The 27,157-nt window shown below is 41.9% G+C and overlaps 1 protein-coding gene across 1 annotated transcript in view; it reads right to left on the minus strand.

Annotated features, from left to right (window-relative positions):
• Positions 1–18,138: 18,138 nt before the first annotated feature.
• The window catches only part of TOX3 (TOX high mobility group box family member 3), an 80,048-nt gene continuing 71,029 nt past the window's right edge, over positions 18,139–27,157 (minus strand). Inside the window, 5 exon segments of the mRNA XM_070953111.1 lie at positions 18,139–18,636; positions 18,638–18,847; positions 19,894–19,974; positions 21,266–21,493; positions 23,610–23,879. Coding sequence (XP_070809212.1) covers positions 18,139–18,636; positions 18,638–18,847; positions 19,894–19,974; positions 21,266–21,493; positions 23,610–23,879 — 1,287 coding nt within the window.

Raw genomic sequence — 27,157 nt, forward strand, 5'->3', positions numbered from 1 at the left:
TTCCAGTGGTGGTATTCAGCGGGTTCTATCCAGCGGGTTTGAGCAAACCGGTAGCAGCGGCTGCGGGAGGCTCCACCCGGACGTAATCACATCCCATTTATCCACGTTTTTGACGCTCTGAGCATGCACGGAAGGCCCTGTGCACGAGCTCACATTTGCGAACCGGTACCTAAGGTAAGTGAATACCACTCCTGCTTCCTTCTCTCTCCCCTCCCTTCCTCCCTCTCTCTCTCTCTCTTTCTTTCCTTCCTTCCTTCTTTCCTTCTTTCCTTCCTTCTCTCCCTCCTTTCCTCCTTCCTTCCTTCCTTTCTCTTCCTTTCTTTCTTTTTCTTTCTTTTTCTTTCTTTTTCTTTTTCTTCCTTTTTCCTTCCTTTCCTTTCTTCCTTCCCTCCCTCCTTCCTTCCTTCCTTCCTTCCTTCCTTCCTCCCTCCCTCCCTCCCTCCCTCCCTCCCTCCCTCCCTCTCTCTCTCTCTCTCTCTCTCTCTCTCTCTTTCTTTCTTTCTCGTTGAAAATGGAAAAACAAAGGAGAGAGATTGAGAAAGAGATGCCACGAACAACCAGGTGGAGTTCACACAATGCTACAAGTCATCTCCAAGTCATCTTTGTAGACAGCTCACTCTAAATCTATTCGGAGAGCTCTTTGGGGAGCCAGCTGGAATGAGAATGGAAGACGTTAGGCAGATGGATGTTAAAGTTGATTCTCATGTTGCCGACACATTGGCCATGTTTACAGAATGTGAAAAGGTTACAGGTAGTCCTTGATTTCCGACCATTTGTTTAACATTTGTTTGAAGTTACAACAGCACTGAGAAAAGTGACTTATGACAGGCCATGCGCAACATCCTCATATGATCAAAATTCGAGCAACTGATATGTATTTACAATGGTTGCAGTTCCTGGATCATGTGATGCTGGCTGGAGGATTCTGGGAGCTGAAGTCCACAAGTCTTAAAAGTTGCCACGGTTGGACACCCCTGGTTTAGTGTGTGATAAGAACTCAGATATTGCACTGTTAATAAATTAGAACACTGAGAGCCTTTCTGGTTTTTATTGACTGTTATCCTGAGAGAATTAAGAGGTGCCAGCAACCCCCGTTTGAATTCTTGGAGGAACTCGAAATAAAGAGACAACGATCCTCACAAAACAACTTTTTTTTTTTTTGCAAGACTTGCTGGGGAAGATGAGTCTATCGCACGCAAACAAATACACACCCTCAAGTTGCCAACTATTAATCAGAAACGACAGCCTTTATTCATATATATTTAACTGAAGCGGCATAATTTTAAACTCCACCGGGCCTGGATAAATGACCCTAAGTATGGTACTTTTTCAAAATTGACAATGATTGATGACAGAGCAGGAAATTATGAACACAGTAACAGCCGATCAGAGTAAACAAGGCAGGCCTTTTAAGATTGTGGGGACAGCGGAAATTTGCATTTTCGCTCTTGAGATTCTTTACAACTCTTTCCCCCACCCCCTTCATCTTCATCATTCTGCCCAATACATTTCAGTACAGAGGATAGGGAGCTTGTGAAGATCCCTCCCCCCCTCCTATTGAAATACAATTCAATTTATTGTGTTATCTCATCAACTCCCCTATTCTCAACTTGGAGACTGTAGGAGACAGCCAGGGTGGAGTCAAATGTGCCATCAATTTGGAATCACTACGTTGCCACAAAAGACTTTAAGTCCAGCCTCCTCTTGAAATCCATTCTCTCTTATCTGTTGCCAATTTGCCTTGACTGCTAGTAGATCAGATTCTTGTTCATAGATAGCACGGAATAAACTTAAAGGGTTTTGAACTCAACAGAAACAGAATTGAGTTCATATTACCTCATATTACCTTACCTTCATATTACCTTCACCAGAAATGGAACTGAGTTTATAATACCAAACTGATATTAATGTTATTGTATCATTTCCCAGGGACGTGGTGGCTCAGTGGCTAAGACACTGAGCTTGTTGATCGAAAGATCGGCAGTTCAGCGGTTCGAATCCCTAGCACTGTGTAACAGGGTGAGCTCCCGTTACTTGTCCCAGCTTCTGCCAACCTAGCAGTTCGAAAGCATGTAAAAAATGCAAGTAGAAAAATAGGGACCAGCTTTGGTGAGAAGGGAACAGTGTTCCGTGCGCCTTTGGCATTGAGTCATGCCGGCCACATGACCATGGAGACGTCTTCGGACAGCGCTGGCTCTTCGGCTTTGAAACGGAGATGGGCACCACCCCCTAGAGTCGGGAACGACTAGCACATATGTGTGAGGGGAACCTTTACCTTTTATCATCCCCATTGGTTTTTTTAAAAAAAACATTTCAGTTATAATATTTATCTGGTTTTTTTTTAATGTATCATTCTGTACAACATTATCTACAGACAAAAGTTATTATCCTCACATTTTCATCTCAACTGCTTTACTTAACTTTTCTCTGATGTGGGTTCGCTTTCACCATATTGCTGTTTTTACTTTTAATTAAGCAATATTTGTTATGTTGAAAACCACTTTGGGCATTTTAGAAACGCAAGAAGGCCAGTAAAAATGATTTGAGTGGAGAAATAAACATATACATAAGCAGCGTCTTTCTTCCCTCTCTTAAAAACACGTATATCTAAGCCAAGATACATAGAAAGAAAAAACAAAATGATTTCTAAAATCCAATATCCGGTACATGATTAAATCTCAGAAACATATTCATAGCTAACATTGTTTCATTCAAATCTGCTGTAGCGATTAGGAAGAAATAATATTCCGTGTCTTCACATCAAATGTATAATCTTTGACTTCCAGCCCCTGTTTGCTCTTTTGTAAATAAAGAGCCGTCCGTTCCAATTAAGCTGAAAACAGTCTCTTTCTGACTGCAGTTTTGGCTTGATGGCCTTGAAAAGTAATCAAATTACAAAAAGGAGAAGAAGAAATATCCCCCCACCTGGTTCGTGGTAAGCAACATCTGCTTTTCAGTCAATGCTATCTTTTGAACCCTGTGTCATCCTCGGGTCAGGAGGCCTTGAACCTATCGATGCTTTTCTGATGGTGAATAACTTGGCAAGCTCATCTACCTGCTGGCTTGCAAGAGATAAAGATAGCGCTGGTGTTTATCTAAGTCTCTGACCCTCTAATTGTCTAGAACATCCTAGCGGTAGACTCAAGAAAAGAATTTCCCCTAAGGTGCAATTGTTCTTCTCACTCAGAGGAATTCTTCCACGGCGTGGATTCCCTGAACAGTTTTGTGTCCTTACAAGTCTCAAACTCCCAGAAGATATGAAGTCAGGCGTAGCGGTTGGGACTGATACGAAGCCTGGAACTGTGGAATGAAGTTGCTACAACTGAATCCTCCATTGTAAAGTTCTCTCCCCCCAAAAAAAAGAAAATCAGATTTGACTGGGTGACTGAGTCATCCAAAATGAAATTGGACAAATTAGCATTTTCTGGATAGGTTAGACTTCAAGTCTAACCCGCACTGCATATCGGATATAAATACAATCGAGGGACTCCAAAAATATTTTACAAGAAGAGTCTTCCATTCCTCTACTTGCAATAAAATTCCTTATGCCACCAGACTCCAAATTTTGGGCTTAGCAGATATTATTCTATATGCTAAGCCAAGTTTAAGCATATTTTGCTGTTAAGCATACAACTAGGGTGTGCTTTTTTTTTTTCCTTTCTAAAACTTTTTAAGCTAAATTTTATGATCATCTTCCATCCTTCTATAAGAGGCTTTGATAGCACTTTAAAATAATGAGGTTCGTTTTAATTAATGCAACATTAGTGAACATTTTGTAGGAGCACTTAGCCAGAGCTATTGGAATATCAAATGAACTAATTTGGGATTCATTTTATTATAACATCAAATGAATAGCAAAGAGGGCCTTGCTACCCCCTCTTTAATTATTGATACTTCAAGATAAATCTTATGATGCCAGCTTCTGAGCATTTGACTGACACAAGATTGGTCCATATTAATTATGAACCATACACATCTCACACATTTTTTTTAAAAAAAAGGAGAATCTACACCATTAAAGCGACAGACCTGTACGATTTGCAAATGATCCAGCTGATCAGGTTCAGCTAGGACTATGTATTCAGGAGAATACAGTAGAACAGAGTAGGAAGGGACCTTGGAGGACTTCTAAGTCCAATCCCCTGCTCATGCAGGAGACCCTAAAGCCGTGATGACGAACCCATGGCACGCATGCCACAGGTGGCACACTGACCCATGTCACCTGGCACGCCAGCACAGCTCTCAGCCTCTCTCGGAGTCTCTGGAGGCTGGGGACAGCAAAAAATGTCACTTCCTGTCCAACTGAAAGTTGGAAAACAAGCCGTTTCGGGCCCCCGGAGAGGCTCCGAGGGGGTGGGGAAGGCTGTTTTCGCCCTCCCCAGATGCATAGAGAGGATCTGGAGCCAGGTGAGAAAGAAAAACGGACCTACTGGGCCACCGCGTGCCACACACACACATACACAGTGCAGAAGACATCCTTCTGTAGAGGTCTTGTTTCACTTTTTCCCTATGATATTTAGGCTGAAGACAATGGGGCTGACCCACAATTCTTATAGGATACTCTTACAATTCCTGAACACAACCCTGAAAGTATTCACCTCCAACAGTATTTCTTCCAGCAGGCGGTCCTTAACTTCCGACCACAATCGAACCCAAAATTTATGTTGCTAAGTGAGACAGCTGTTAAGTGAGCTTTGCCTCATTTTACCACCTTTCTTGCCACAGTCGTTGTTACTAATACAGTTGTTAAGTGAATCTGGCTTCCCCATTGACTTGGCTTGTCCAAAGGTCGCAAAAGGGGATCACATGATCCCGGGAGATTGCCACCATCATAAACACATGCCAGTTGCCAAGCATCTGAACCAGGGGTGAAATGTAAAATGTGTTACTCCTGGTTCTTTGGGCGTGGCTTGGTGGGTGGGGGAGGGTAATGTGACTGGGTGGGCGTGGCCAACTTTTTTTTTTTTTAACTTTTCAAAGCATTTTTTCTAATGCTTTGAAAAGCCTCTGCCGATCAGGCAACTCAGCTGGGATCGTCAGAGACTTTTCAAAGCATTTTTTTTTACCACCTTTTCGGCCAAGAGGTTGCAGAAAAAAATGCTTTGAAAAGCCTCTGACGATCCCAGCTGAGCCGCGCGGTCATCAGAAGCTTTTTTTTTTTTTTACTTTTAAAAGCATTTTTTTGTCGGAAGACGTGGTAGAAAAAATGCTTTTAAAAGTAAAAAAAAAAAAAGCCTCTGATGATCGTGCGGCTCAGCTGGGCATGGGGGGGGGGGCTCCAGGGATTTTTGCTACCGGTTCTCCGAACCACCCGCCACCATCACTACCGGATCCGGCGATCCGGTCCGAACCGGGAGCATTTCACCCCTGATCTGAATGTCGATCATGTTCCTATGGGATGCCGCATAGTAATGGTCATAAGTATGAAAAACGGTCATAAGTCGCTTTTTTTCCGTGACAATTTCAAACAGTCCCTAAACGAATGGTTCCGTTGGATGCTAAATAACAATCATTGTAATGGAAGGGACAGTATTTCTCTTCCTCGCATTCCCTCCCAGAGCGGTAAATCCAATAAAATCAGCCATGTGGTTGTTTACAACATCCCACTCATTGTTAATAAATTAGTCTAAGTGCAACCGCAACTCTAATTCCATAAAATGTTTAATATAACAGCTGAAATCCTCCAATTATGCAGTAGGAACTACAAATAATTTGTGTGTGTGTGTTTTTTTTTTAATCACTCTCTCGCCCTCTGTTCCTGCACGCTATCTAAACACCATCTGTAAGAAAAGAGGCAACCTTCCGTTTCTGTAGTGATGATAGAGATGCTGAAGTGGGAAAGCAGATAAACAGTTACATATTATTTTTTCCCTCTCCGTTCTCTTCCAATCCCTGCAATTAAGGGAATCAATTACTCAGCTGCATTTACATTTCTCCTCTATCAGTTGAATGATAGGCAAGCTGGGTGTTACCCATCACCAGGAACCTGCCGCCTAGTTCCTCGCAACAGTTCCTTGGTTAAAGGTCCAATGCCTTGACCCAACCCTACACTGAACGGTCTTAATTTGCACTCGTCACCTGTCTCGCAAACTCTTCACAGGCTAAAGCCAGGGGCGGGCTTCAAAAATTTTAGCAAGGGGTTCTCTGCCTGGTTGCTTGGTGGGCGTGGCCATGGTGGGCGGGGCCTAGTCACCCTCCTGCACCACGTTGACCTCCCCAGGCTCCAAAGGCCCTCTGGAGGGCGGAAACAGGCCTGTTTCCAGCCTTCCCGAAGTTCCGGTAGGTCCGTTTTTCACCCTCCCCCGAGCCTCCGCATGTTCCCTGCACTTACCTGCATCCAAAACAGGCTGCGTGGGGACTGGTTCTTATGTAAAAATTTAAAAAGATGGAGAGAATGATTGATTTGGATTGGGAACTGCCCGGTATGGGTTTAAAAATGGCTATCCCAAAGATGCTTTTTCAAGAGGCAACTGGACTTTTTTTTTTTTTGTTTTTCCTTGAAGATATTTCACTTCTCATCCAAGAAGCTTCTTCAGTTCTGACTGAAGAAGACTGAACTTCAGTCAGGACAGAAGAAGCTTCCTGGATGAAAAGTGAAGCCCAGTTGCCTCGTGAAAAAGCACCTTTGGGACAATCATGACCTGGATGACTGAGAATCTCTATAGATGTTATAAATGTTGAGGTGATGCACTAATATTTCTTCTGGCAACTCTACTCATTTTGCAAACTCTCTGGCAAGATTCTAAGACGTAAAAAATATATCCCCATACGGACATTTAAACAAAAATGCGCTTCCCTTTTTCTGTACAGTTTGTAATCGGCATGCTGCATTCTGTACGCGTTCTTCATTCTTTACCGTTTAATTACGTCTTCGTGTTTTACATTTATTACTATTTTGCTGCCCTTTTCCTCATCCTTAATTTTATTGTTTGTTTGCGCAACCTCGCTACAGGGGTCCTTTAGGGTGAGAAACATGCGAGTTGATTTTATTCAAAGACAAAGCCACATAATAGAGGTGGGGTTTTTGTTTTGTTTTTTAAGTGTGTGAGCCCCACAATGCATTTCCACCCCCCAAAAGCCAGCATTCCCCCACACTTGCTCCTTACTACGCAGTTAATTAATGTATATTGTTACAGATTCATGTGTTCCTGGGACACAGGGAGGGGAGGAATTCCCATAGCACACCAGACAACCACTGTGATAGATTACTTGTACTTGCTGTGTCATATCCAATTAATTCAAATTGACTGTACACTCGCATTAGGTGGTTAGTGCAAAGGGGAGATCAATACGTTGGATGGAAATCCACCACGATGCTCTTCGTTCCTCTCCGGGCGCAGGTTGGTCGGAGGGAGATCGCGCGAGGCTGATCCGCAGCTGAAGGGGGCAGGTGGTTCATAGACACCATTCAAAGCTGGCCTATTCAACCCCCGGCTTTTCTCACTCGCCATTCATGCATCGCAAAACACCATCTGGTCCTCTTTCGCCTCCAGCAATCACAGCTGACCAAAAAACGATAATAACAGCTGTTGCGAAACAAAAGACAAACAAAGCAAGGAGGGAAAGGTTAGGATGAAATCCAGGGCTGAAAAATACTCCATGAATACTCCATGAAGTGAGAAATAGGGGAGAGAGGGAGGGGGGGGGCTCTTCATATGTCTTATTTTATTTTTATTTTAGTTTCAGCTTCCTCCTCCCCCTCCCCCTCCCCTTCCTCCTCCCCTTCTTCTTCTTCTTCTTCTTCTTCTTCTTCTTCTTCTTCTTCTTCTTCTTCTTCTTCTTCTTCTTCTTCTTCTTCTCCTCCTCCTCCCCCTCCTCCCTTCTTCTTATCCTCTTCTTTCCTTCCTTCCTTTTCTGCCCCCTCCCCCTCCCTCCTCCTCCTCCTCTTCTTCTTATCCTCCTCCTCCCCTCCTTCCTTCCTTCCCTCCTCTTCTCCTCCTTTTCCTTCCTTCCTTATCCTCCTCCTCTTCTTCTCCTCTTCCTCCTCCCCTTCCTTCCTTCCTTCCTTCCTTCCTTCCTTCCTTCCTTCCTTCCTTCCTTCTCCTCCTTCTCCTCCTTTTTCTCCTTCTTTAAGGCAACACTTGTATGGAATTTCCTCTGGTTAAGCTTGAAATATTTCATCCATCTGTTTCAAAACAAGAAAGAAATGGTAGTGGTTGGGGGGGGAAGGATGTGTGTGAGAATACCCTTCAAGCCACAATGTGCAGGTAATCATATATCATGGAAACATTTAAAGGGTTTATTCATGTTTGAAAAGTAATGAACCTGTTTGGGCAAAATAAAAAAAATAAAAATTAAAACTCCTTATGTTCCTTCATCATATGTCAGCCTGGGTTAATGTGAAAGTGGAATATACTGTAGTTAACAGGGTGATAAGTGGAGGGACCTTGGGAAAAAGCAGAGGGAGGAGAGGACTTATTAATCATAGGGTGGGGGTGGAAACATGATTTCACAGGTGTCAGATGGGAGAGTGGGAATCCCTGAACCCACAATGGCCATTCCGGCACCGGTTGTACAGGAACACATTTTAAGGGTATGTTGTGGCCTTGGATGGCTGTGATAAACCCTTATGGATAGGGACAATTCAAAGGCAAGTTATGAACAGGATTGCAGCGTATCTGCTGTGTCTGAGACTCAACAGTGATATCTTAGTGCTTAACTGCTTTGATACTCATCGAATTTGGTACTCAACTCATTTTGGTGAGAAAATTTTTGTCCCGGTACTCATTGTTTGTTTAGTAATCAACACCCAAGTCAGATGGTCGGTGTTGGTTGCCTTGTGATTGATTACATTATTCCTTACGGGGGGGGGGGGAAATGCTTTTGGTACTCATTGTTTTTGGTACTCATCACACCTCCAGGAACTGATTAACGATGTATACTACTGTAGGAGCATTTTAGCAAAAAAAAAATTAAAAAAAAACTATTAACAGGACAACCATGTTCTCCATATTGGAAGGTTCTCCGGTTATTTGCAGATATTTCCAAGCTTTTCTACTATGTGAAGACAGGATTTCATACCAGGTAGAAAGTTAGCCTAACTCTTCACACACACACACACACACACAAATACACACCAGGAGTGGGATTCAGCCAGTTCGGACCGGTTTGGTTGAACTGGTAGTTGTGACCTGCCCCCATCCATCTGCCCCGGCGCTATGCTGTCCTATTTAGCTACGCTTTTAAGCCACATGCATATGTGCAAGCATGTGTGCGAATAAAGCGCATGCACAGAAGCGTGTTCATGTGCACCCTCACATTTTTCAGGGCTGGGGCGAACCGGTTGTTAAATTATGTGAAGCCCACCTGTGATACACACACCCCCCAAAAAAAAAAAAACAAGCCAAAGAAAAATTCAATGTTTCTCCTGCTTTACAGGCGATATGTTTTTTCCTCTTCACTTTTCACAGTTTTGAGTGTATCTAGTGTTGTGGTCCACCAGCAGCCTGCGGAGCTGGCAGCGGAGTCGGACAGTGAGGAGGCTGGGGAGGAACATGGACCAGTTCTGGAATCTGGGGAAGGCTCGGACGAGGGCTCTGCGTCGGAGGCAGAGATGGGGCCAGGGCCATCTGGGAGTTATGCGCAGACTCGGGAGCCTCCAGAGTCGGACATCAGAGAGGCAGAGGAACAGGAGGATCCTGTTCCTAGTGTGTGCATACGCAGAGTTGCCAGAAGGCAAGAACAGTTAAAACAAAAGGGACGACTCAGAGGTAAGGCCTGGAGATGATTGGCCCCTCCCATAAGGCTTAAAAGAGGAGCAAAGGCATGTGGGCCCTTAGCAGGAAAGCAACGTTGTTAATTCTGTTCCCAGTCGGCATCTCTGTTTGATTCTGGACTCTGTGTGGCTTTGCCAAGTAGGTCTTTGGCAGCATGTCAAGGGAGATAAAGGTTGGTGATTATCCCGAAGGACTTTTTGCAACTAATTGGGACTCAGCTGTGAATGAAAGTAATTCACAGCTGTTGCAATAAAAGAGGTTTTTGGGACAACCCGTGTGTTTTAATGACTCAGGAAATCTAGATCACAACATCTAGTGGAAACAGAGACTATGTTCCTCTACTTCATTGCTCAATTGCAAAGGTTCAAACACAAGGTACTACAGTACCCTAAAATGATACATATATTTGTATGACCCACCCCAGCATAACTACAGGTAGTCCTCGATTTACGATCACAATTGAGCCAACATTTCTGTTGTTAAGTGAGATATTTGTTAAGTGGAATTTTGCTCCATTTTATGACCTTTCTTGCCACCGTTGTCGAGCGAATCCCTGCAGTTGCTTCCCCATTGACTTTGCTTGTCAGGAGGTCGCAGAAAGGGATCACATGACCCTGGGACACTGCAACCGTCATAAATATGAGCCAATTGCCAAGCGTCTGAATTTTGATCATGTCACCACGTGAAACTCCGCCCTATTCTGTGAACTGAAGCTCTGCAATTTAGAAGACACACATATATTCAGCTAGGATGGATGGATGGATGGATGGATGGATGGATGGATGGATGGAAAGAAAGAAGGAAGGAATGAAGGAGGGAGAGAGAGGGAGGGAGGGAGGGAGGGAGGGAGGAGGGAGGGAGGGAGGGAGGGAGGCAGGAAGGAAGGTGGGAGGGAGGGAGGAAGGAAGGAAGGAAAGAAGGAGGGAGGAAGGGATGGAGGGAAGAAGGGAGGAAGGAGGGAGGGAGGCAGGAAGGAAGGTGGAAGGGAGAAAGGAAGTAAAGAAGGAGGGAGAGAGGGAGGGAGGAGGGAGGGAGGCAGGAAGGAAGGTGGGAGGGAGGGAGGAAGGAAAGAAGGAGGGAGAAAGGGGAGGGAGGGAGGGAGGGAGGGAGGGAGGAGGGAGGAGGAAGCTATCAAATCTACTTCAATCATAAATATATTTTGATGTTTTCATTTTTTTTAGCGGCATAATACTGACCCAGAATCAAATAATGTGTTCAACAGATCTCACTTCTTTGCAACTAAGTTTGGATTTCAGGATGCCCTCGGTGATTTTAATGATACCCATTTCCTTGCAAGATTGATCATCAATGGGTTTTCAAGCCCTTCGTCTCATATGATAAAATGCAGGCTAGATGAAATTGGTTAATGGGTGGAATTGTACTGGCTTCTCTTCCCAAATGAAGGGACCCAGGCTTGCTTTGTCATTAACTCTTATCACGCGTGACATTTTCCTAGCAATGCAAGCCTGCAATTACAGGCCATATATACAATTACTGTCATATGTGGTTTAGGTTTCATTTCTTGAAGGTAAGAATTTCAGGAGCTTTCAAGAGCGTTGATTGCTATATTCAATTAGCTGCAATTGAGGTGTGTGTGTGTGTGTGTGTGTGTGTGTGTGTGTGTGTGTGTGTGTGTCTATGTGCGTGCATATGCTTGGGATTTTCTTCCATCTAAACCCCATTTAACTGAATGGTAACCATGCAACAACAAAAAGCTGAACTTCAATGGGTCTTAGACTTTTTTGCCTTCCTCAATTCAAATGTTCCAATCAAATACAGACCTCAAATTTATTAGGTATCTTAGGAAAGCTGCCAAATCTGTTTGGTCCAACAGAGCCTATTTTCCCAATGGGACTTCTCTCTAGATAAAGTTGATAGAACTGTGCTATGCTGTGATCAGATGGCTGGGACGTTTCTGTCATCATGCTACTCTGCAATTGAAAATTATCTTGATCTAGACATCCTGATCAATGTCTAGATCAAGTATTTACCGGTATTGGGTCTAGATTTAAATACAAAATTTTAAAAATTTAAGGTATTTACCTGAAGGTTGATTCTTTGTATTTACCATATTTATTTTATTATCGCATTTTCTTTTACCTATTTTACCTGGAATTAGATCCTGTATTTTATTTTCATTTTGATATGGTCGTAAGGCAAATCAATTATCTCTCTATATATCCTCTCATCTCTAGTTCTCTTATCTATCCTCGCAGATCTATCTATCTATCTATCTATCTATCTATCTATCTATCTATCTATCTATCTATCTATCATCCATCCATCCATCCATCCATCATCTAATCTATCTACTCTTCATGTCCAAAATATCATTATTTGCCTATCTGCCTATCTATCATCCATTTATCAACTGTCTATCTACATCTATCTGTCTATCTGTCTGTCTACATCTGTTTGTCTGTCTGTCTAGCTAGCTAGCTATCTCTTTACCTACATCTATCTATCTATCTATCTATCTATCTATCTATCTATCTATCTATCTATCTATCGTGTTTCCCCGAAAATAAGACTGGGTCTTATATTAATTTTTGCTCCAAAAGATGCATTAGGGCTTATTTCTGGTTAGGTTTTCTTTTGAGGGAAATACGCTACTAAATGCTTATTTTGGAGTAGGGCTTATATTAGGAGCATCCTGAAAAATCATGCTGACTTATTTTCTGATTGGGTCTTACTTTCAGGGAAACAGGGTGTCTGTCTGTCTGTCTATATATCTATCTAATCTACTTACTAATCTTTATGTACAAAATATCATTATTTGCCTATCTGCCTACCTATCATCTATTTTGTCTGTATATCTGTCTACATATATCTACCTACCTACCTATCTATCTATCTGTCTGTCTATCTATCTATCATCTTCTCTAATCTCTTTCTCACTCATTTTCTGTCAGTCTATCAATCTGTTAAGGATGCTGATGGTGAAGATTTTCCAACTATCTATTTTTTCTCACTTCTGATTAAAGTTGACATATTCAAGGGATGAGCTCAGCATGCACATAATTAGTTCATTATTTTGACTTGAGAAATGGCTTCTTTTCTGAAACAAAAGAGTGCTTCTTCCCAAATAAAGCTTGATTGTTTGAAGGGGAGCACCCCATTTAAGTGCAGAGTGGAAAATCACCTAGTTGAGATGTAAAGATCATTCTTTGCATTGCTTCCCTTATCTGTATTATTTTATCCTTTTATTGCTGTTACACTCCCAAAAGTCTTTGAATGCTGGCCCTATAGAAATCTGAGAAATAAATACGTGAATAAGTAAAAATATATAAATAAATGAATTAATAGGGTCAAGACAAACATTTGATTTAATGAAGCAGCAGCTACCTCAAACAGCAGCTGCTGGAGCAGGATTCTTAATCCCTGCCATCTTGTCTCTTTCAGGATAAAGAAATGAGTACCTTATGGCTTGTCCTGCAATTGCTAAATTAGATTAATACCCTCAGAAGAAATGAAAAATGTTAATTTCTTCGCCAATATTTTTTTCTTTTAGCTACACATGACTTTTGAGGCACAGTCCAAAAGTTAGGTAGAACTAGGGAGAAAGAGGGAAAAATACAGATTTAAGGAAGGCTTGGAGGAGCTGAGAACGTAGGGTCTGCTGCACCATGTATGATGCCTTGGAGCTGGCTGCTATCGTTTCTATTCTTCTTGATGTGAATTTGTTAGGGAAATGGAGACCTTTTCCCATCCTATCAGCGTTGGGAGTCTTAACAATGGAGAGGTGATGAAGATGACAGGTGTCATCTGACCAAAGAAGGTATCCAGTCAATCTCTTCTCTGCCACAATATTTTTTGGAAGGCTGCAATATCTTAAGTGCCTTGGATGCTAACTTGGGGTCCCACTGAAATTAACTACTTGCCTCCAGAGGTTGTGAATGCTACAACACTGGAAGTTCTTTTTTCTTTTCTTTTCTTTTCTTTTCTTTTCTTTTCTTTTCTTTTTTCTTTTCTCTTTTCTTTTTTTCTTTTCTTTTCTTTTTTTCTTTTCTAGCTAGGCTTAAGATACAGAAGGATCTTGACAGACTTGAACATTGGGCGCTATCTAACAAAATGAAATTCAATGAAGAAAAAAGTAAGGTTCTACATTTAGGCAAGAAAAACAAAATGCACAGGTACAGTATATGTGGTAGTAACTGTGAGAGGGATCTTGGAGTCCTACTGGACAACCGTTTAAATATGAGCCAGCCGTGTGCAGCAGCTGCCAAAAAAGCCAACGCAGTTCTAGGCTGCATAAACAAAGGGATAAAATCAAGATCACGTGAAGTGTTAATACCACTTTTATAATGCCTTGGTAAGGCCACACTTGGAATCCTGCATCCAGTTTTGGTCACCACGATGTAAAAAAGATGTGGAGACTCTAGAAAGAGTGCAGAGAAGAGCAACAAAGATGATTAGGGGACTGGAGGCTAAAACATATGAAGAATGGTTGCTGGAACTGGGTATGGCTAGTTTAATGAAAAGAAGGACATGGGGTGACATGATAGCTGTTTTCCAATATCTCAGGGGCTGTCCCAAAGAAGAGGGAGTCAAGCTATTCTCCAAAGCACCTGAGGGCAGGACAAGAACAATGGGTGGAAACTAACCAAGGAGAGAAGCAACTTAGGACTAAGGAGAAATTTCCTGATAGCGAGAACAATTCATCAGTGAACAACTTGCCTCCAGAAGTTGTGAATGCTCCAATGCTGGAAGTTTTTAAGAAGAAGTTGGATAACCATTTGTCTGAAGTGGTGTAGGTTTCCTGCCTAAGCAGGGGGTTGGACTAGAAGACCTCCAAGACCCCTCCAACTCTGTTATTCTATTCTATTCTATTCTATTCTATTCTATTCTATTCTATTCTATTCTATTCTATTCTATTCTATTCTATTCTATTCTATTCTATTCTATTCTATTCTATTCTAATTCCTATTAATTCCTATTCATATTCTGCTTTAAGCCTATTGATTTCACTGGGAATAAAATGCCACCAACTCAATTCTGTAAGCCACCCTGGCCTCCCAAGGTCGTAATGCACGTAACGGAAATTTCCTGCCCTCTTTTATGTTCTTCCTCCCAACATTATTTAAAAGCTCCACAGAAATCAAGTTGGGGGGGAACACCATGTAATATTTCTGGATGGATAGCAGCTTTAAAGCCAGTACTTTTGTGAACTTCAGTTTGATCCCCGTTTATAGGAAAGAGAACCCTGGACGCTGCATCTCTCTGATGTTATTTTCCTCAAGATTAGGATTCTACTCAGGTTCCTGATTTGCTGTTTTTCCATTTTATCCCAAGCCGTTTTAAGATGGTTTGCCAGTGGTAATTTGCAATTTTTATCAAGACCTCTTCATTATAGCTTCTGACAGGACAGATGCTGTAATTAATCATGCAAGACAACTGGGGATAGTGGTCAAACTGTTTTCCTCGTATGGAGAAACGAGAGGAGTGGGGGGAGATGTAAAACAGTGAGTACAACAGGGCTCCTGATTTCCTTTCTCATAGGACAGACACTATGATTTTTAAGGTCAACCTAGATAAAAGTTTTGTTTTTTTTTTAAAAAAAAAATCAATGGATTCTGAAATAAATACACAGAGGCAGATCTATGCAAAAAAAAAAAAAGAGAAAGTCTGTCATGGAGCATTATCCTAATTGCAATATATTGTTCTGTTGGTACGTAAGGAAACAAAATTGCATTTATTGACCCAAAAATGAGCAAAGATAGATTTAGAGTTTTCTCCATCAGATGCCACCTTATCGTGATTTTGGGAGGGGGAGGGAATTATTTTACAATGTTGTCTTCATGAGCCACTCCGCTATTATCTATCACTAAGTGTTACATTTATCACTGGGTTGTATCTTATAATTTATGATGAATGTATTTTTATGATGACTATGATCATGATTTATCACTTATAGCTTTTATGTACGAGAGCTGATGCGTCGAAGACAAATTCCTTGTGTGTCCAATCACATTTGGCCAATAAAGAATTCTATTCTATTCTATTCTATTCTATTCTATTCTGTTCTGTTCTGTTCTGTTCTGTTCTAATTCTATTCTATTCTCCAATATATCAAAGGAGCTAGAAGATCTTCTCACCATTTCTACACATGCTTTAGAACTCTAGATAAAATGAGTTATTGCATGATCCTGCTTCTATTTTATGGGAATATTGAAGACTTGAAGACATTAAACAATGAACCTTAAATGTTGCTATACTCATGATGAAGATTGTTTACCTTGAGATCCAGAAATGCAATTCCTGCTTAAAGAATATGCAATATTCATCGACATATTGCAACACAGTTTGGGGAGGAAACCCCTGAGGTTTTTGTGAAAGGCGTTGATGCATTCCAACGACTCTTTGTCTAACAAGCTTGCTCTGACTGATGAAGTACGAGAGCTTATGCACCAAAGACAAATTCCTTGTGTGTCCAATTGCACTTGGCCAACAAATAATTCTATTCTGTTCTATATGGCCACCTATTGAGAAGGAAGGACTCACTGGAGAAGAGCCTAATGCTGGGAACGATTGAGGGCCAAAGAAGAACGGGACAGCAGAGAACAAGGTGGCTGGATGGAGTCACTGAAGCAGTTGGCATGAGCTTAAATGGACTCCGGAGGATGGTAGAGGACAGGAAGGCCTGGAGGAACGTTGTCCATGGGGTCACGATGGGTCAGACACTACTTCAAGACTATTCTATTCTCATTCCCTCCTTCTGTTCTGTTCTGTTCTGTTCCGTTCCGTTCCATTCCGTTCCATACCTATACCTATACCTATACCTATTCTTGTAATAATACGTATTACGGGAATATGGCTGCATATTTCATAGTGTCAATGATTGTTGTTATTTTGGGCTCAATTGTGGTCATAAGTCAAGGAGTACAAGGTCGAAGGATTCCAACCTTCTGTAGGTCACCGTTGTCACCAGATGGACACATCAAATGTCCCATCCATATTCCATATTCAGCACTGACTAATTACAATTTTGCAAAGCTGTTTGGTGGTGGTAGGTTTTTTTTTTTCCTGAAATGTGTTTATTCTATAGCAAGATAAAAGCATTTTTTTTAGATAAGCAAAATACAAACAACTTAATTGCTGCTATTGTAACTCATAAAAAAGTATAAAACAGCATAAAAACACAATAAGCAATGCCGCAATTAAATCATTCGTGTTACCAGTGTTTACATTAAAGCCTCATTTATGAAAACTTTACAACACATGATCTGAAAACTTACAACCTTTTAAAGAAAATATTTACACTGATTATTCAGATGTGGCAACCCCCTTTAAATAATCTACCAATATTACATCATATTTTAAAAACTCAACATTTTTTTTCTTCTTACTTTTTTTTTTTTGTAATAACAGTTTATTTAAGTGCATTTCCTTTTTTTAAAAAATACAGTGTATTAAATCTGAAAGTTCACCCAAACACAGAATAGAATATTCAGTTTCTTTTTAATGGGGGGTTATGAGCAGAACTGAATTAAGTGTGTGTTTTATTCCAAAATATTAGAGAAATTGGGGGTGGGTGGGAACCAAGCAGAGTAAAATGAAAAGATGGCTTTTGATGTTGATGAACTTCAGAAGACATTATTAAAAAGGAAAAAAAAAAAGAGCTTTGGCAAAAGTCTGTGATATTTCTTTTACATCATTATTATCCATGACAGAAAAACATTTGTCACCTACTCATGTCATGGAAGCATGATTGTATGAAATCCAATCGACATTTTACAGGTAGTTACAACTGTGCTTTTAAGAGCTTTGGGGGTTCAAATGAATTCCAAAAACTTAAACCGGTCTGCCAATTTTGCAGGAAAGGAACAGTTTTCATCGGAAAATTGTAAAAAGGCCATTTTGTTTTTCTCAAGTCTTCTTGCCCAGGCATTTAAGACTATTCAGTTCATATATTGTCAGTAAAGCTTGGAATAAATTTTTTAAAAAAGGGGCCACATTAAAAAAAAAAAAGTGGGAAAAAAAGAGCACAGTTTATTTGCCTAAAAAAACAAAAGAGAAAGGGAAGGGAAAGGGAGCGGAGGGGAAGAAGGAAGAGGGAAGGGAAAGGGGCAGGTGGAATGGAAGAAAGTAAAGAAAGGGAGGGAAGGGGTGGGAGAAGGGGAAAGGGGAAATGAAAGGGGGAAAAGAAGGGAAAGGAAGGAAAAAAAGAAGGGAAGGGAGAAAGAGGAAGGGGAAAGGGCAAGGGGGAAAGGAACCCTGGAAAACAAATATTTATAATTCAGCTAAAGGATTATACCCAGCTACACTGTAGTTCTTTTATTGCCTATCTAATAGACAGCTTAGAAGTCCCTTTTATGTGTTATGCATTCCTGCATAAACTCTTCCTCAGCCCTGCGCCATTTTCTGCCCGATTCACAGCTTTACTTCCTCCGGGATGCAAAGCACAGGCCGACTTGGCGGGTCTTCAGAAAATACCGCCCTGCGATAAGAGCTGAGTCTGCGTCTGGCCTTGTATTTGGGACGGGTGCGGCTGGCTGGCTGGGGGCGGGCTGCCGATGGCCGCTATCGGCGAGGTGATCTGCGAGGAAGCCGGGGAAAGTTGCTGGGGGGAGGGCTGCGGCGGGTGCTGCTGCTGCTGCTGCTGCATCTGTTGCAACTGCATCTGTTGCAACTGCTGGAGCTGGATCTGCTGCAGCTGCTGCTGCATGTGGTGCTGGAAATGCTGCTGCTGCATCTGCTGCTGGATCTGCTGGTGGAGCTGCTGCTGGTGGAGCTGCTGCTGCTGCATTTGCTGCTGCTGCAGGTGCAGCTGCTGGAGATGCTGCAGCTGGTGTTGCTGGCTCTGCAAGGAAGGGCTGACTTGGGAGGGGGCCGAGGACGGCGTGGGGGCCATGCTGGTCGTCATGGAGCTGATCAGTGAGGGGGAAATGTTTGTGGGCCCGCTGGGGGCGACGGAGGCGGGGGGTGACGATGGGGTTCCCGGGCAGCCGCATGGTTAACGGCTTAGGGGCAATGGCCCTGGGAAGGGGCTGCTGGAGAGTCTGCGGGGAGGTGACGACTGTGGCGTGTTGTGAAAGTGGGCTGTTCAGAAGCAAGGAAGAAGACAAATTCGTGGAGGCCAGAGTCTGCTGGACGGACCGGATCGTCTGCGCTTCCGCTGATTCAGCAGCAGCCTGTGGGCCAAAAAGAGAACGCAACAACCATAAGTCTACTTGTCTGGGTTCGAGGTTAAGAGTTCACGATGGAAGAATTCCGGTGGTGGGATTCAAATAATTTAACAACCGGTTCTCTGCCCTAATTATTTCTTCCAACAACCAGTTCACCAAACTGTTCAGAAAGTTAACAACCGGTTCTCCCGAAGTGGTGTGAACTGGCTGAATCCCACCACTGAAGAACTCGCTGCGGCCAACTCGCCACGGCCAACTTGCAACGGGACGATTCAACCGTTCAATTTCGATATTTAAAATAATTTTTAAAAAACATTTTAATTTTTGTCAGTCGCATTTCATTTTGTCCCTCCTTTCTTTAATGATTCTAGTCCCCCTATTTCTTCAATATTAGTATCACTCTTGTCCCGTGGCAAGTTGGCCGCAGCAAGTTGACTGCGGATGAGGGTTATTGATGCAGTGTAGGCAGCCTTGGTCTCAGTATTAATGTATTGTGTCTTATCGTAGTACGTTCTGTGATGGAGCGGCGTGGCGGCCTAGAGGTAGAGCTCTCGCCTGGAGGCTATGTGAGTTCAATCCTAGGTAACGGCAAATATTTATCTCTCTGGGTGCAATGAGTAATTGTTTGCTGCGAACACTGTGCAGGTGTCAGGAAGGGCATCTGGCCAGTAAACTCTCAGCTCCATTGTCGCCCCGACTCCACCCCAATGCAAGGGGTTACACGGTCGTTTTAAAAAAAGTACATTCTGTGATGCTGCAGTGCTTTACCTGACACTCCCTTGATCTTATATGTTGAAGAAACTAAATCTATTGGACCTATTATATAGCTCTTTTAAAAAGTTCTTATTTGTTTACCTCGCCCCTTCTTTTCTCACAGGTTTAGTTCTGCATTTGCAAGTAATTTTAGAAGGAACAGGAACCCCATTTCATACCTCAAGCAATGAGATAGTTACTTATTTTACAAAAGCCTTTAACAAAATGATTGAAAAAGAAAATAAATCTGAATCAAAAACTGCTCCTATACGTTGAACTGAAGTCAGCATTCAGCTCACCTTTGACACCAAACTAGCTCTGTAGGCTGCAAGGGCTTTAAGGTATTCCTTCTTGGCAGCTTCTGTTTTTCTTTTATATACCTGTTAAAAATGGTACAATGTTAACACCAGACCTTCAACACCCAGAAGCTTCACAAAGTACAGCAGTTCTTGCCTGAAGAGGAGCTGTGGGGGAGGGAGAGGAGGAGGGGGGAGGAGGAGAAGTGGGAGAGGAAGGAGGAGGAGGAAGAGGAGGAAGAAGAGAAGAAGGAGAGAGAGGAAGAAGGAGGAAGAGAAGAAGTGGGAGAGGAAGGAGGAAGAGGAGGAGGAGGAGGAGGAGAAGAGGGAGAGGGAGGAGGAGGAGAGGAGGAGGAAGAGAAGAAGGAGAAGAGAGAGAGGAAGAAGGAGAAGTGGGAGAGGAAGGAGGAGGAGGGGGGAGGAGGAGGAAGAGGAGGAGGAGAAGAGGGAGAGGGAGGAGGAGGAGGAGAGGAGGAGGAAGAGAAGAAGGAGAGGAGGGAGAGGAAGGAGGAGGACGAGAGGAGGAAAGGAGGAAGAGAAGAAGAAGAAGAAGAAGAAGAAGAAGAAGAAGAAGAAGAAGAAGAAGAAGAAGAAGAAGAAGAAGAGGAGGAGGAGGAGGAGGAGGAGGAGGAGGAGGAGGAGGAGGAGGAGGAGGAGGAGGAGGAGGAGGAGGAGAAGAAGAAGAAGAGAGGAAGGAGGAGGAGGAGAGGGACAGGAAGAAGAGGAGAAGAAGGAGAGGAAGGAGGAGGAGGGGAGGAAGAGGAGAGGAAGAGGAGGAAGGAGGAGGAGGAGGAGGAAGAGAAGGAGAAGAGGAAGAGGAAGGAGGAGGTAATAGTAGTAGTAGTAGTAGTAGTAGTAGTAGGACAATTTCTGACATTATCAACACTGTAACTCCTTTTTAAAAGAATTTTTAAAAGGGGAACAAAACAAAAATAACCAGTCCTTTCCTGAGATAGAAGAGGAAAAAAACATTCCTAAGAAAGTCTGTATTGTGTACGTGTTTGTGTATGTGTTTGTGTGTGTGCGCACGCATTTCTACCTTTGTGTGCCCCCGTGCCTGCCAGGAACACAGGATCGCCCGATAATCAAAATATCGGTGAAAAACGCTTCTAATCAAGGTTCATCCATCGGTTCATTAAAATCCTACCACCGCAAATACCAAATCCACCGGGTAGATCTTGACTCTTTTTGAGTTTCTCAGGCGAGACTAAAAGGCAGCCTGGTCGTGTCCCCCCATCTGTGCTCGCTTCCTCATTAACGAAGCCCCCCACACACACACAAATAGATCAGCCCTCCGTTGTTTTAATTAGATGGGATTGTAATCCTTGGCGCCTTTCCCTCCGAACTCCAAGGCGGGCTCCTCCGCTCCGCTTACCTGTTTCTGCTCTTCTCCTAAGCTGTCCCACATCGAGGCCACGATTTTTGAAACCTCGCCAAAGGTAGCGTTGGGGTTCTGGCCTTTAATTGCAGCTTGTGTGTCCCTGAAGAACAGGGCATATGCGGACACCGGCTTCTGCGGTTCATTAGGATCTTTCTTTTTCTTTTTCTTCGGCGTTTTGGGCTTCTTGCCAGGATCTGGGGCAGCTCGCTTTTCTCCGGCAGCCTAGAAGAGCAGAAACGAGGAAAATTCAACCTTGTCTTTTTTTTTCCAGAGGCCAGATGTGATTAAAAATAGCAGGCTTCGGATCAGAAGGGAAACAGATGTTCGGAAGGGAGGCCAAGGCTTGTCTGCAACTCCTTGAAAGTCCTCAACTTACGAACAGAAACCGGGGAGGGGGGGGCAGAGTTTCTGTTGCTAAGCAAGGAGGTTGAGGGGGAGTTGGGCCTGATTTTGTGATCTTTATTTATTTGTATCCCTTGATTATTTTTGCAAATAAATCAAGGCAGCAGACTTAGCCAAAACACCTTCCTCCTCCTATTTTCTGACAACAACAACAATCCTGTGAGGTGAGTTGGGATGAGAGGGAGGGACTGGCCCAAAGTGACCCATCTGGCTTCCATGGATAAGGCAGAACTAGAACTCACAGACTCCTGGTGATTGGCCCAAAGTCACCCAGCTAGCTTTCATGGCTAAGGCAGGACTAGAACTCACCGTCTCCTGGTGATTGACCCAAAGTCACCCTATCCAGTCAGTCAGTCAGTCAGTCAGTCAGTCAGTCAGTCAGCCAGCCAGCCAGCCAGCCAGCCTGCCTGCCTGCCTCTCTCTCTCTCTCTCTCTCTCTCTCTCTCTCTCTCTCTCTCTCTCTCTCTCTCTCTTTCTGTCTCATCTCTCATCTATCTATCGACTCTGGACAGTCTATTAAATTCTACAACTAGAACATCTGAAGCATTAAAACTTTCTTTGGTGTCCAATGGACCCCACTAACATTTGAGAAACAAGATATTACTTTGCGTGAAAAGAAGAGGAAGCAACTCTTCGTACTTTTCCAGCCCTTTTGTTCACACTGTTGCTAACATCTCTGTTAATTCGTCCAGGCTAAAGAGCAATGGGTAGAGTTATTTCTCAATCCTTTCTCAGTGCCAGTGTCTCTCTCTCTCTGCAGCTGCCCTGCGTAGCTCGTAGGCAGAATTTTCATCAAAACGCCACTTGATAAGATCCACACCTTCTACGTGTGTGCAAATCTCTTGGTTTTCACCCATCGGCTAGCCTACCAATCTCTAGATGTGATTTGCCACATTCCTTTGGCTTAAGGTTAAATAATGGCAAAGGTTTTCTCCAACCCCAGGGAAAAGAAAACCAAAGAAAAAAAAATTAAGACGCTGTGCTAGAAACACGTCTAAAATCCTGCTATTTGTTTCCAAAACGGATGGGCTGCGAGTTCAGATGTATTTCTCCACCTGCCATCTTTCTTTCGGATGGTCATTTACTCTCAAGATGAAAAACAAAGAAAGGTAAAGAGCACCACTTATGAAAAAGGAGAAGTCTGCTTTTTAAGGCAGAAATGCATCGGGTTTGTTGATTTCTTTTGAAAGCATGAATACCCAACGAGGTGGCATGTGAAAACTTTTCAAAAGCACTGCAGCCAGAGACGACAAACAAGAGGACCGCATTAATAAGGCAGGAATCTATTCATGAGGACCCTTATGCGGGTAACTTCCTTCTTTTGAAAAAAATCACAAAGGATCTCTGTGCGATAAAGCTGGATAAAAGTGGTGCCCATCGATATATTGAACTCTTGTTTTTACAAAAACAAACAAACAAACAACTAGCCAGCCAACCAACCCATTATTATCTTGCTACTATCTGCTCATTTTCTCTTGCATGGTGTTGCAATAGAACATTTACAGGCTCTAGGTTATCCATCCTACCCACAGACAGGCAACTCCCCCAAATTATCTGAAAATCTGTTATTTTGGGCAAGCGAGAGCAATAGCACTTAGACTTATATACCGCTTCACAGTGCTTTTACAGCCCTCTCCAAGCGGTTTACAGAGTCACCGTATTGCCCCCAACAATTTAGGTCCTCATTTTACCGACCCTAGAAGGATGGAAGGCCGAGTCAACCTTGAGCCTGGTGAGATTCGAACTACCAAATTGCAGGCATCCGGCAGTCAGCAGAAATAGCCTGCAGTACTGTATTCTAACCACTGAGCCACCGAGGCGCAAGGATTCTGAAATCTTTCCGGAGCAAAAGCATCAAAAGTTTATGTAGAAAGAGCTTTGGATTGATTGATTGATTGATTGATTGATTGACTGATTGGCACGTGCTGTAACTTACTCTGTTGGGATCATCCGCATCTTCCTCATTGATAGAACTGGATGGAGAAGGAGTTGCTGATTTGCTTGCAGGAGGGGAAGGAGACGTATGTGGTAAATTGGTACTCCCTAGATTTAATCCCAGTTGAGCACTTAGCTGGGACTGGTTAATAGTAGTAAGCTGGTTAGGAGTCATGATTCCTGAACGAGCAGCTTCCGTCATGTGGACAACGGATCTCATGATCAAAGAATGGTCCTGACGGTACTGAGGCATTCCTGTATGGGTATGATCCTGAAACAAGAGAAAGAATGGAGGGCTGTTAATGGAATTTTGAATGTTAAAAGAGACAGGCTAGGACACTACCCACACTTTTGAACTTTGGTGTTGGGAGAACATCTGAGAAACCAGAGAGAGAGTCAAGAAAACAAACTGATGGAACCTGGAATAAATCAACCCAGAGTTGATTTGGGCACAAATGACCAGGTTTAACTTTACACAAACATCTAGATCTCTGGAAATGGCCGGAATGTTCCCCTCCTTTCTTGATTGACCCCCCAAATTTGGTTGAGAAACAGCAATAACGTTTATATTATATATATATATACCTTATATACAGACTTATATATAGACTTATATACTGCCCCATAATGCTTTACAAGACAATCTGGGAGGTTTTCAAAGTCAGCCTATTGCCCCCAACAATCTGGGTCCTCATTTTACCAATCTCAGAAGGACGGACGGCTGAGTCAACCTTCAGCCCCCATCAGGATCGAACTCCAGGCTGTGGGCAGAATTTGCCTGCAATACTGCATTCTAAACACTGCACCACCAGGGCTCATATAAAATATTTTTTTAAAAAAAAAATCAATACTATTTAACAGCCCAGAAATATGCTACTTGTTGGAATCAGGTAGGTAGGATTTCCAAATATGCAATGAAACTAACTTCAAATGTTTTGGGAAGATATCCTTCTTTCTCTCTAGCAACGCCTTCTGCTGCTGTTTGCAAAAAAGGCTGCAATTATATCCTTCCACTGTTTGGGGAAAAATATCTTGTTATATTGCTATCACTATATTTTGGATTTGCCTGCCAGCAAGGTTTAGAGCAAGCCATCCTCACAATCCTTTTTCATACTAGAGAAGAGGAAATGTATTAAACACATGAGGAAATCCAAGTTAAGGTAGGTAGTTAATGTTAATTAGATTGAAAAATATAAGAAGTAAATGAAGGTTAGGGTTTTTTGGTGTTGGCTCTATCAACTCCTTTTTGGAAAGTGACTTGGTCTGGGCTGAATCAATGTTGTACATTTTGGCTAGAAAATTGTGTTCCATAACTTTCCTCCCTTAGCAATGTCAATGTCAATGTTGACAACACGTTTGAATTAACAAAGGCTTCTTTGACCAATCGCTAAACACAGTAATGAAGATTGAAAAAAAAAATTGGTTGTAATATATGAAATAACACTAATGCAACATTGTCCTAATTACAGCCACACTCATTCAGACCATAAAGTTTATATTAAAAAGAACGTATATATTTAAAACAAATATGCAACAAAATTGGAAGCATACATTTGATAAAGGAAATAAGCTGCAATCGTGTCTACCCAGGTTTGCAATAACCTAAAGAGCATTCTCAATTTGTCTTTTTAGAGAGAGAGAAAGAGAGAGAGAGAAAAAAAAGGGGGGGGTTTAAGAATTTGAAAACCAATACAAATTTAGATTTGTAGTGTTGTCTCCATAAAATTTCAAGTTATCTTCATTTGTTTCATCTGCAATGGCTCATTTCTTTTGTGCCATAACACAGTTAAAATAAACAGATACAGACCAACATACAAAGATTAAGCTGAAAGATGCTTCAACCTACAGCTGTTTCTTAACCTACATGGGTTAACAAGAATATTCAGTGATGTAAATCATACTTTATTTAATAATTTTCATACAGCCCATCACCGATTCTTAAAAGAATAAGATGATAATGCTGATTTGTAAACCATGGTAAACAGGAGATAAAATCTCCCTGTGTGTTGTATATCACAATGTGGGATATTGTTTTAATAATGAAGCTAACACTTAGAAAGCAGGCATCTGGTGAATTTTCATGGAGTAGATAACAGAATTGGAGGGGGGCCCTTGGAGGTCTTCTAGTCCAACCCCGTTCATGCAGGAAACCCTATACCATTTCAGACAAATATTTTTTCCAATCTCTAGCTGTTTTAGCTTGATCAAAAATTATCGAAAATACCAATGTATTGTTTATATTTTCTTATGTTTTCTTTTTTTGCTTTTCTTTTTTTTTCTTGTTGTTTTGTCTTGTTCTTTTTTCTGTTTTTTGTCTTCCTTTGAACTATAAATGCAAATAAAGATTATTTTTAAAAAAATTCTTCTTCCTGGTGAATTTGATTCTTCTTTGATAAATGAAAGCAATATAAATTTTACAGAAGAATATACCACATTATTCTTCCATAGTCTCCTCACAACATCTAATTTAAGACACAATCTTTAAGTAAGATTATGTCACCAAAACACTGTGATATTTTTTAAATCTTCCAAAAACCTCACATTTTCATAGGGGGGAAAAAATGTGCACCCACCAACACCCATACTACAAGAATGATGTATATTTTTTTTTGTAAAAACCAGAGATAATTTATTTTTAATAAAAAAAAAGAGAAGAAAATAAAATAAAAACGTGGGCTGAAAAAAAGGCAATTATTTCCCCGTCTGTTTCTTAGATATCTGAAGAAGAAGAAAAAAAAAAAGGAATTTCAAAATTCATCAAAGCTAACCTTCTCTTATGTACAACAGGCTAAGCTGAGAGAATGTTAACAAGTTCAATTTTCATTCAATCAGCACCACTGCTCCCTGAAATGTTTCATTGCAGGAAAGAAATAAAAAATAATCTATATGGTAATTATTAGGATGAATCCCTCAGTAACTTTCGGCAACATAAAAGGTCAGTTCTATTCAAGATATTTTATCAGTCCCTTGCACGTACTCCGGTGCTGTCATTTTAAATCTGAACAGCATTTTATTTTCCCATTTACAGCTACCTGCAGAATTAAGTATTTAAGCCAAATAAGAAAAGAGAGAGAGAGAGAGAGAAAGAGAGGGAAGAAAATCTTGAATGTTGGCAAAGGCTATAATAGCATGGAGATAAATTGTTCAGCTACTTCTCTCCCGAGCCTCCAGGGCTACAGATTTTTCTTCTCCTGGTGCACTGTGGGTATTCAAAACTTGTTCAACATGATTTCATTTCATTTCAGGCAGTGCCTGAGAAAACTAAATTACAGAATCAATCATACAGAAGGTCAGAGTGAGACTTCATTACAAGTATTGCATGCTTGCATGAATATCTTTCATTTATGACTGACCCAATATGTCACAATAGCTGTCTGGTAAAAATAATCCACTTTCTGAAATTGATGTACTACTGATGTCAGTGCTACTCAGCGGGTTGGGCAGCTTATAGAGAGATGTTTAAAGGTTTGGCGGGAGGGGGGGGGAAGGGGGAACGGGACAAAAGGAGAAGAGAAGAATAAAAATAAAATAAAATAAAAAAAGATAAAA

This window comes from Pituophis catenifer, unplaced genomic scaffold, assembly GCF_029215685.1.
Source record: "Pituophis catenifer annectens isolate HBS135680 unplaced genomic scaffold, rPitCat1.0.hap2 SCAF_13, whole genome shotgun sequence".
Lineage (NCBI taxonomy): Eukaryota > Metazoa > Chordata > Lepidosauria > Squamata > Colubridae > Pituophis > Pituophis catenifer.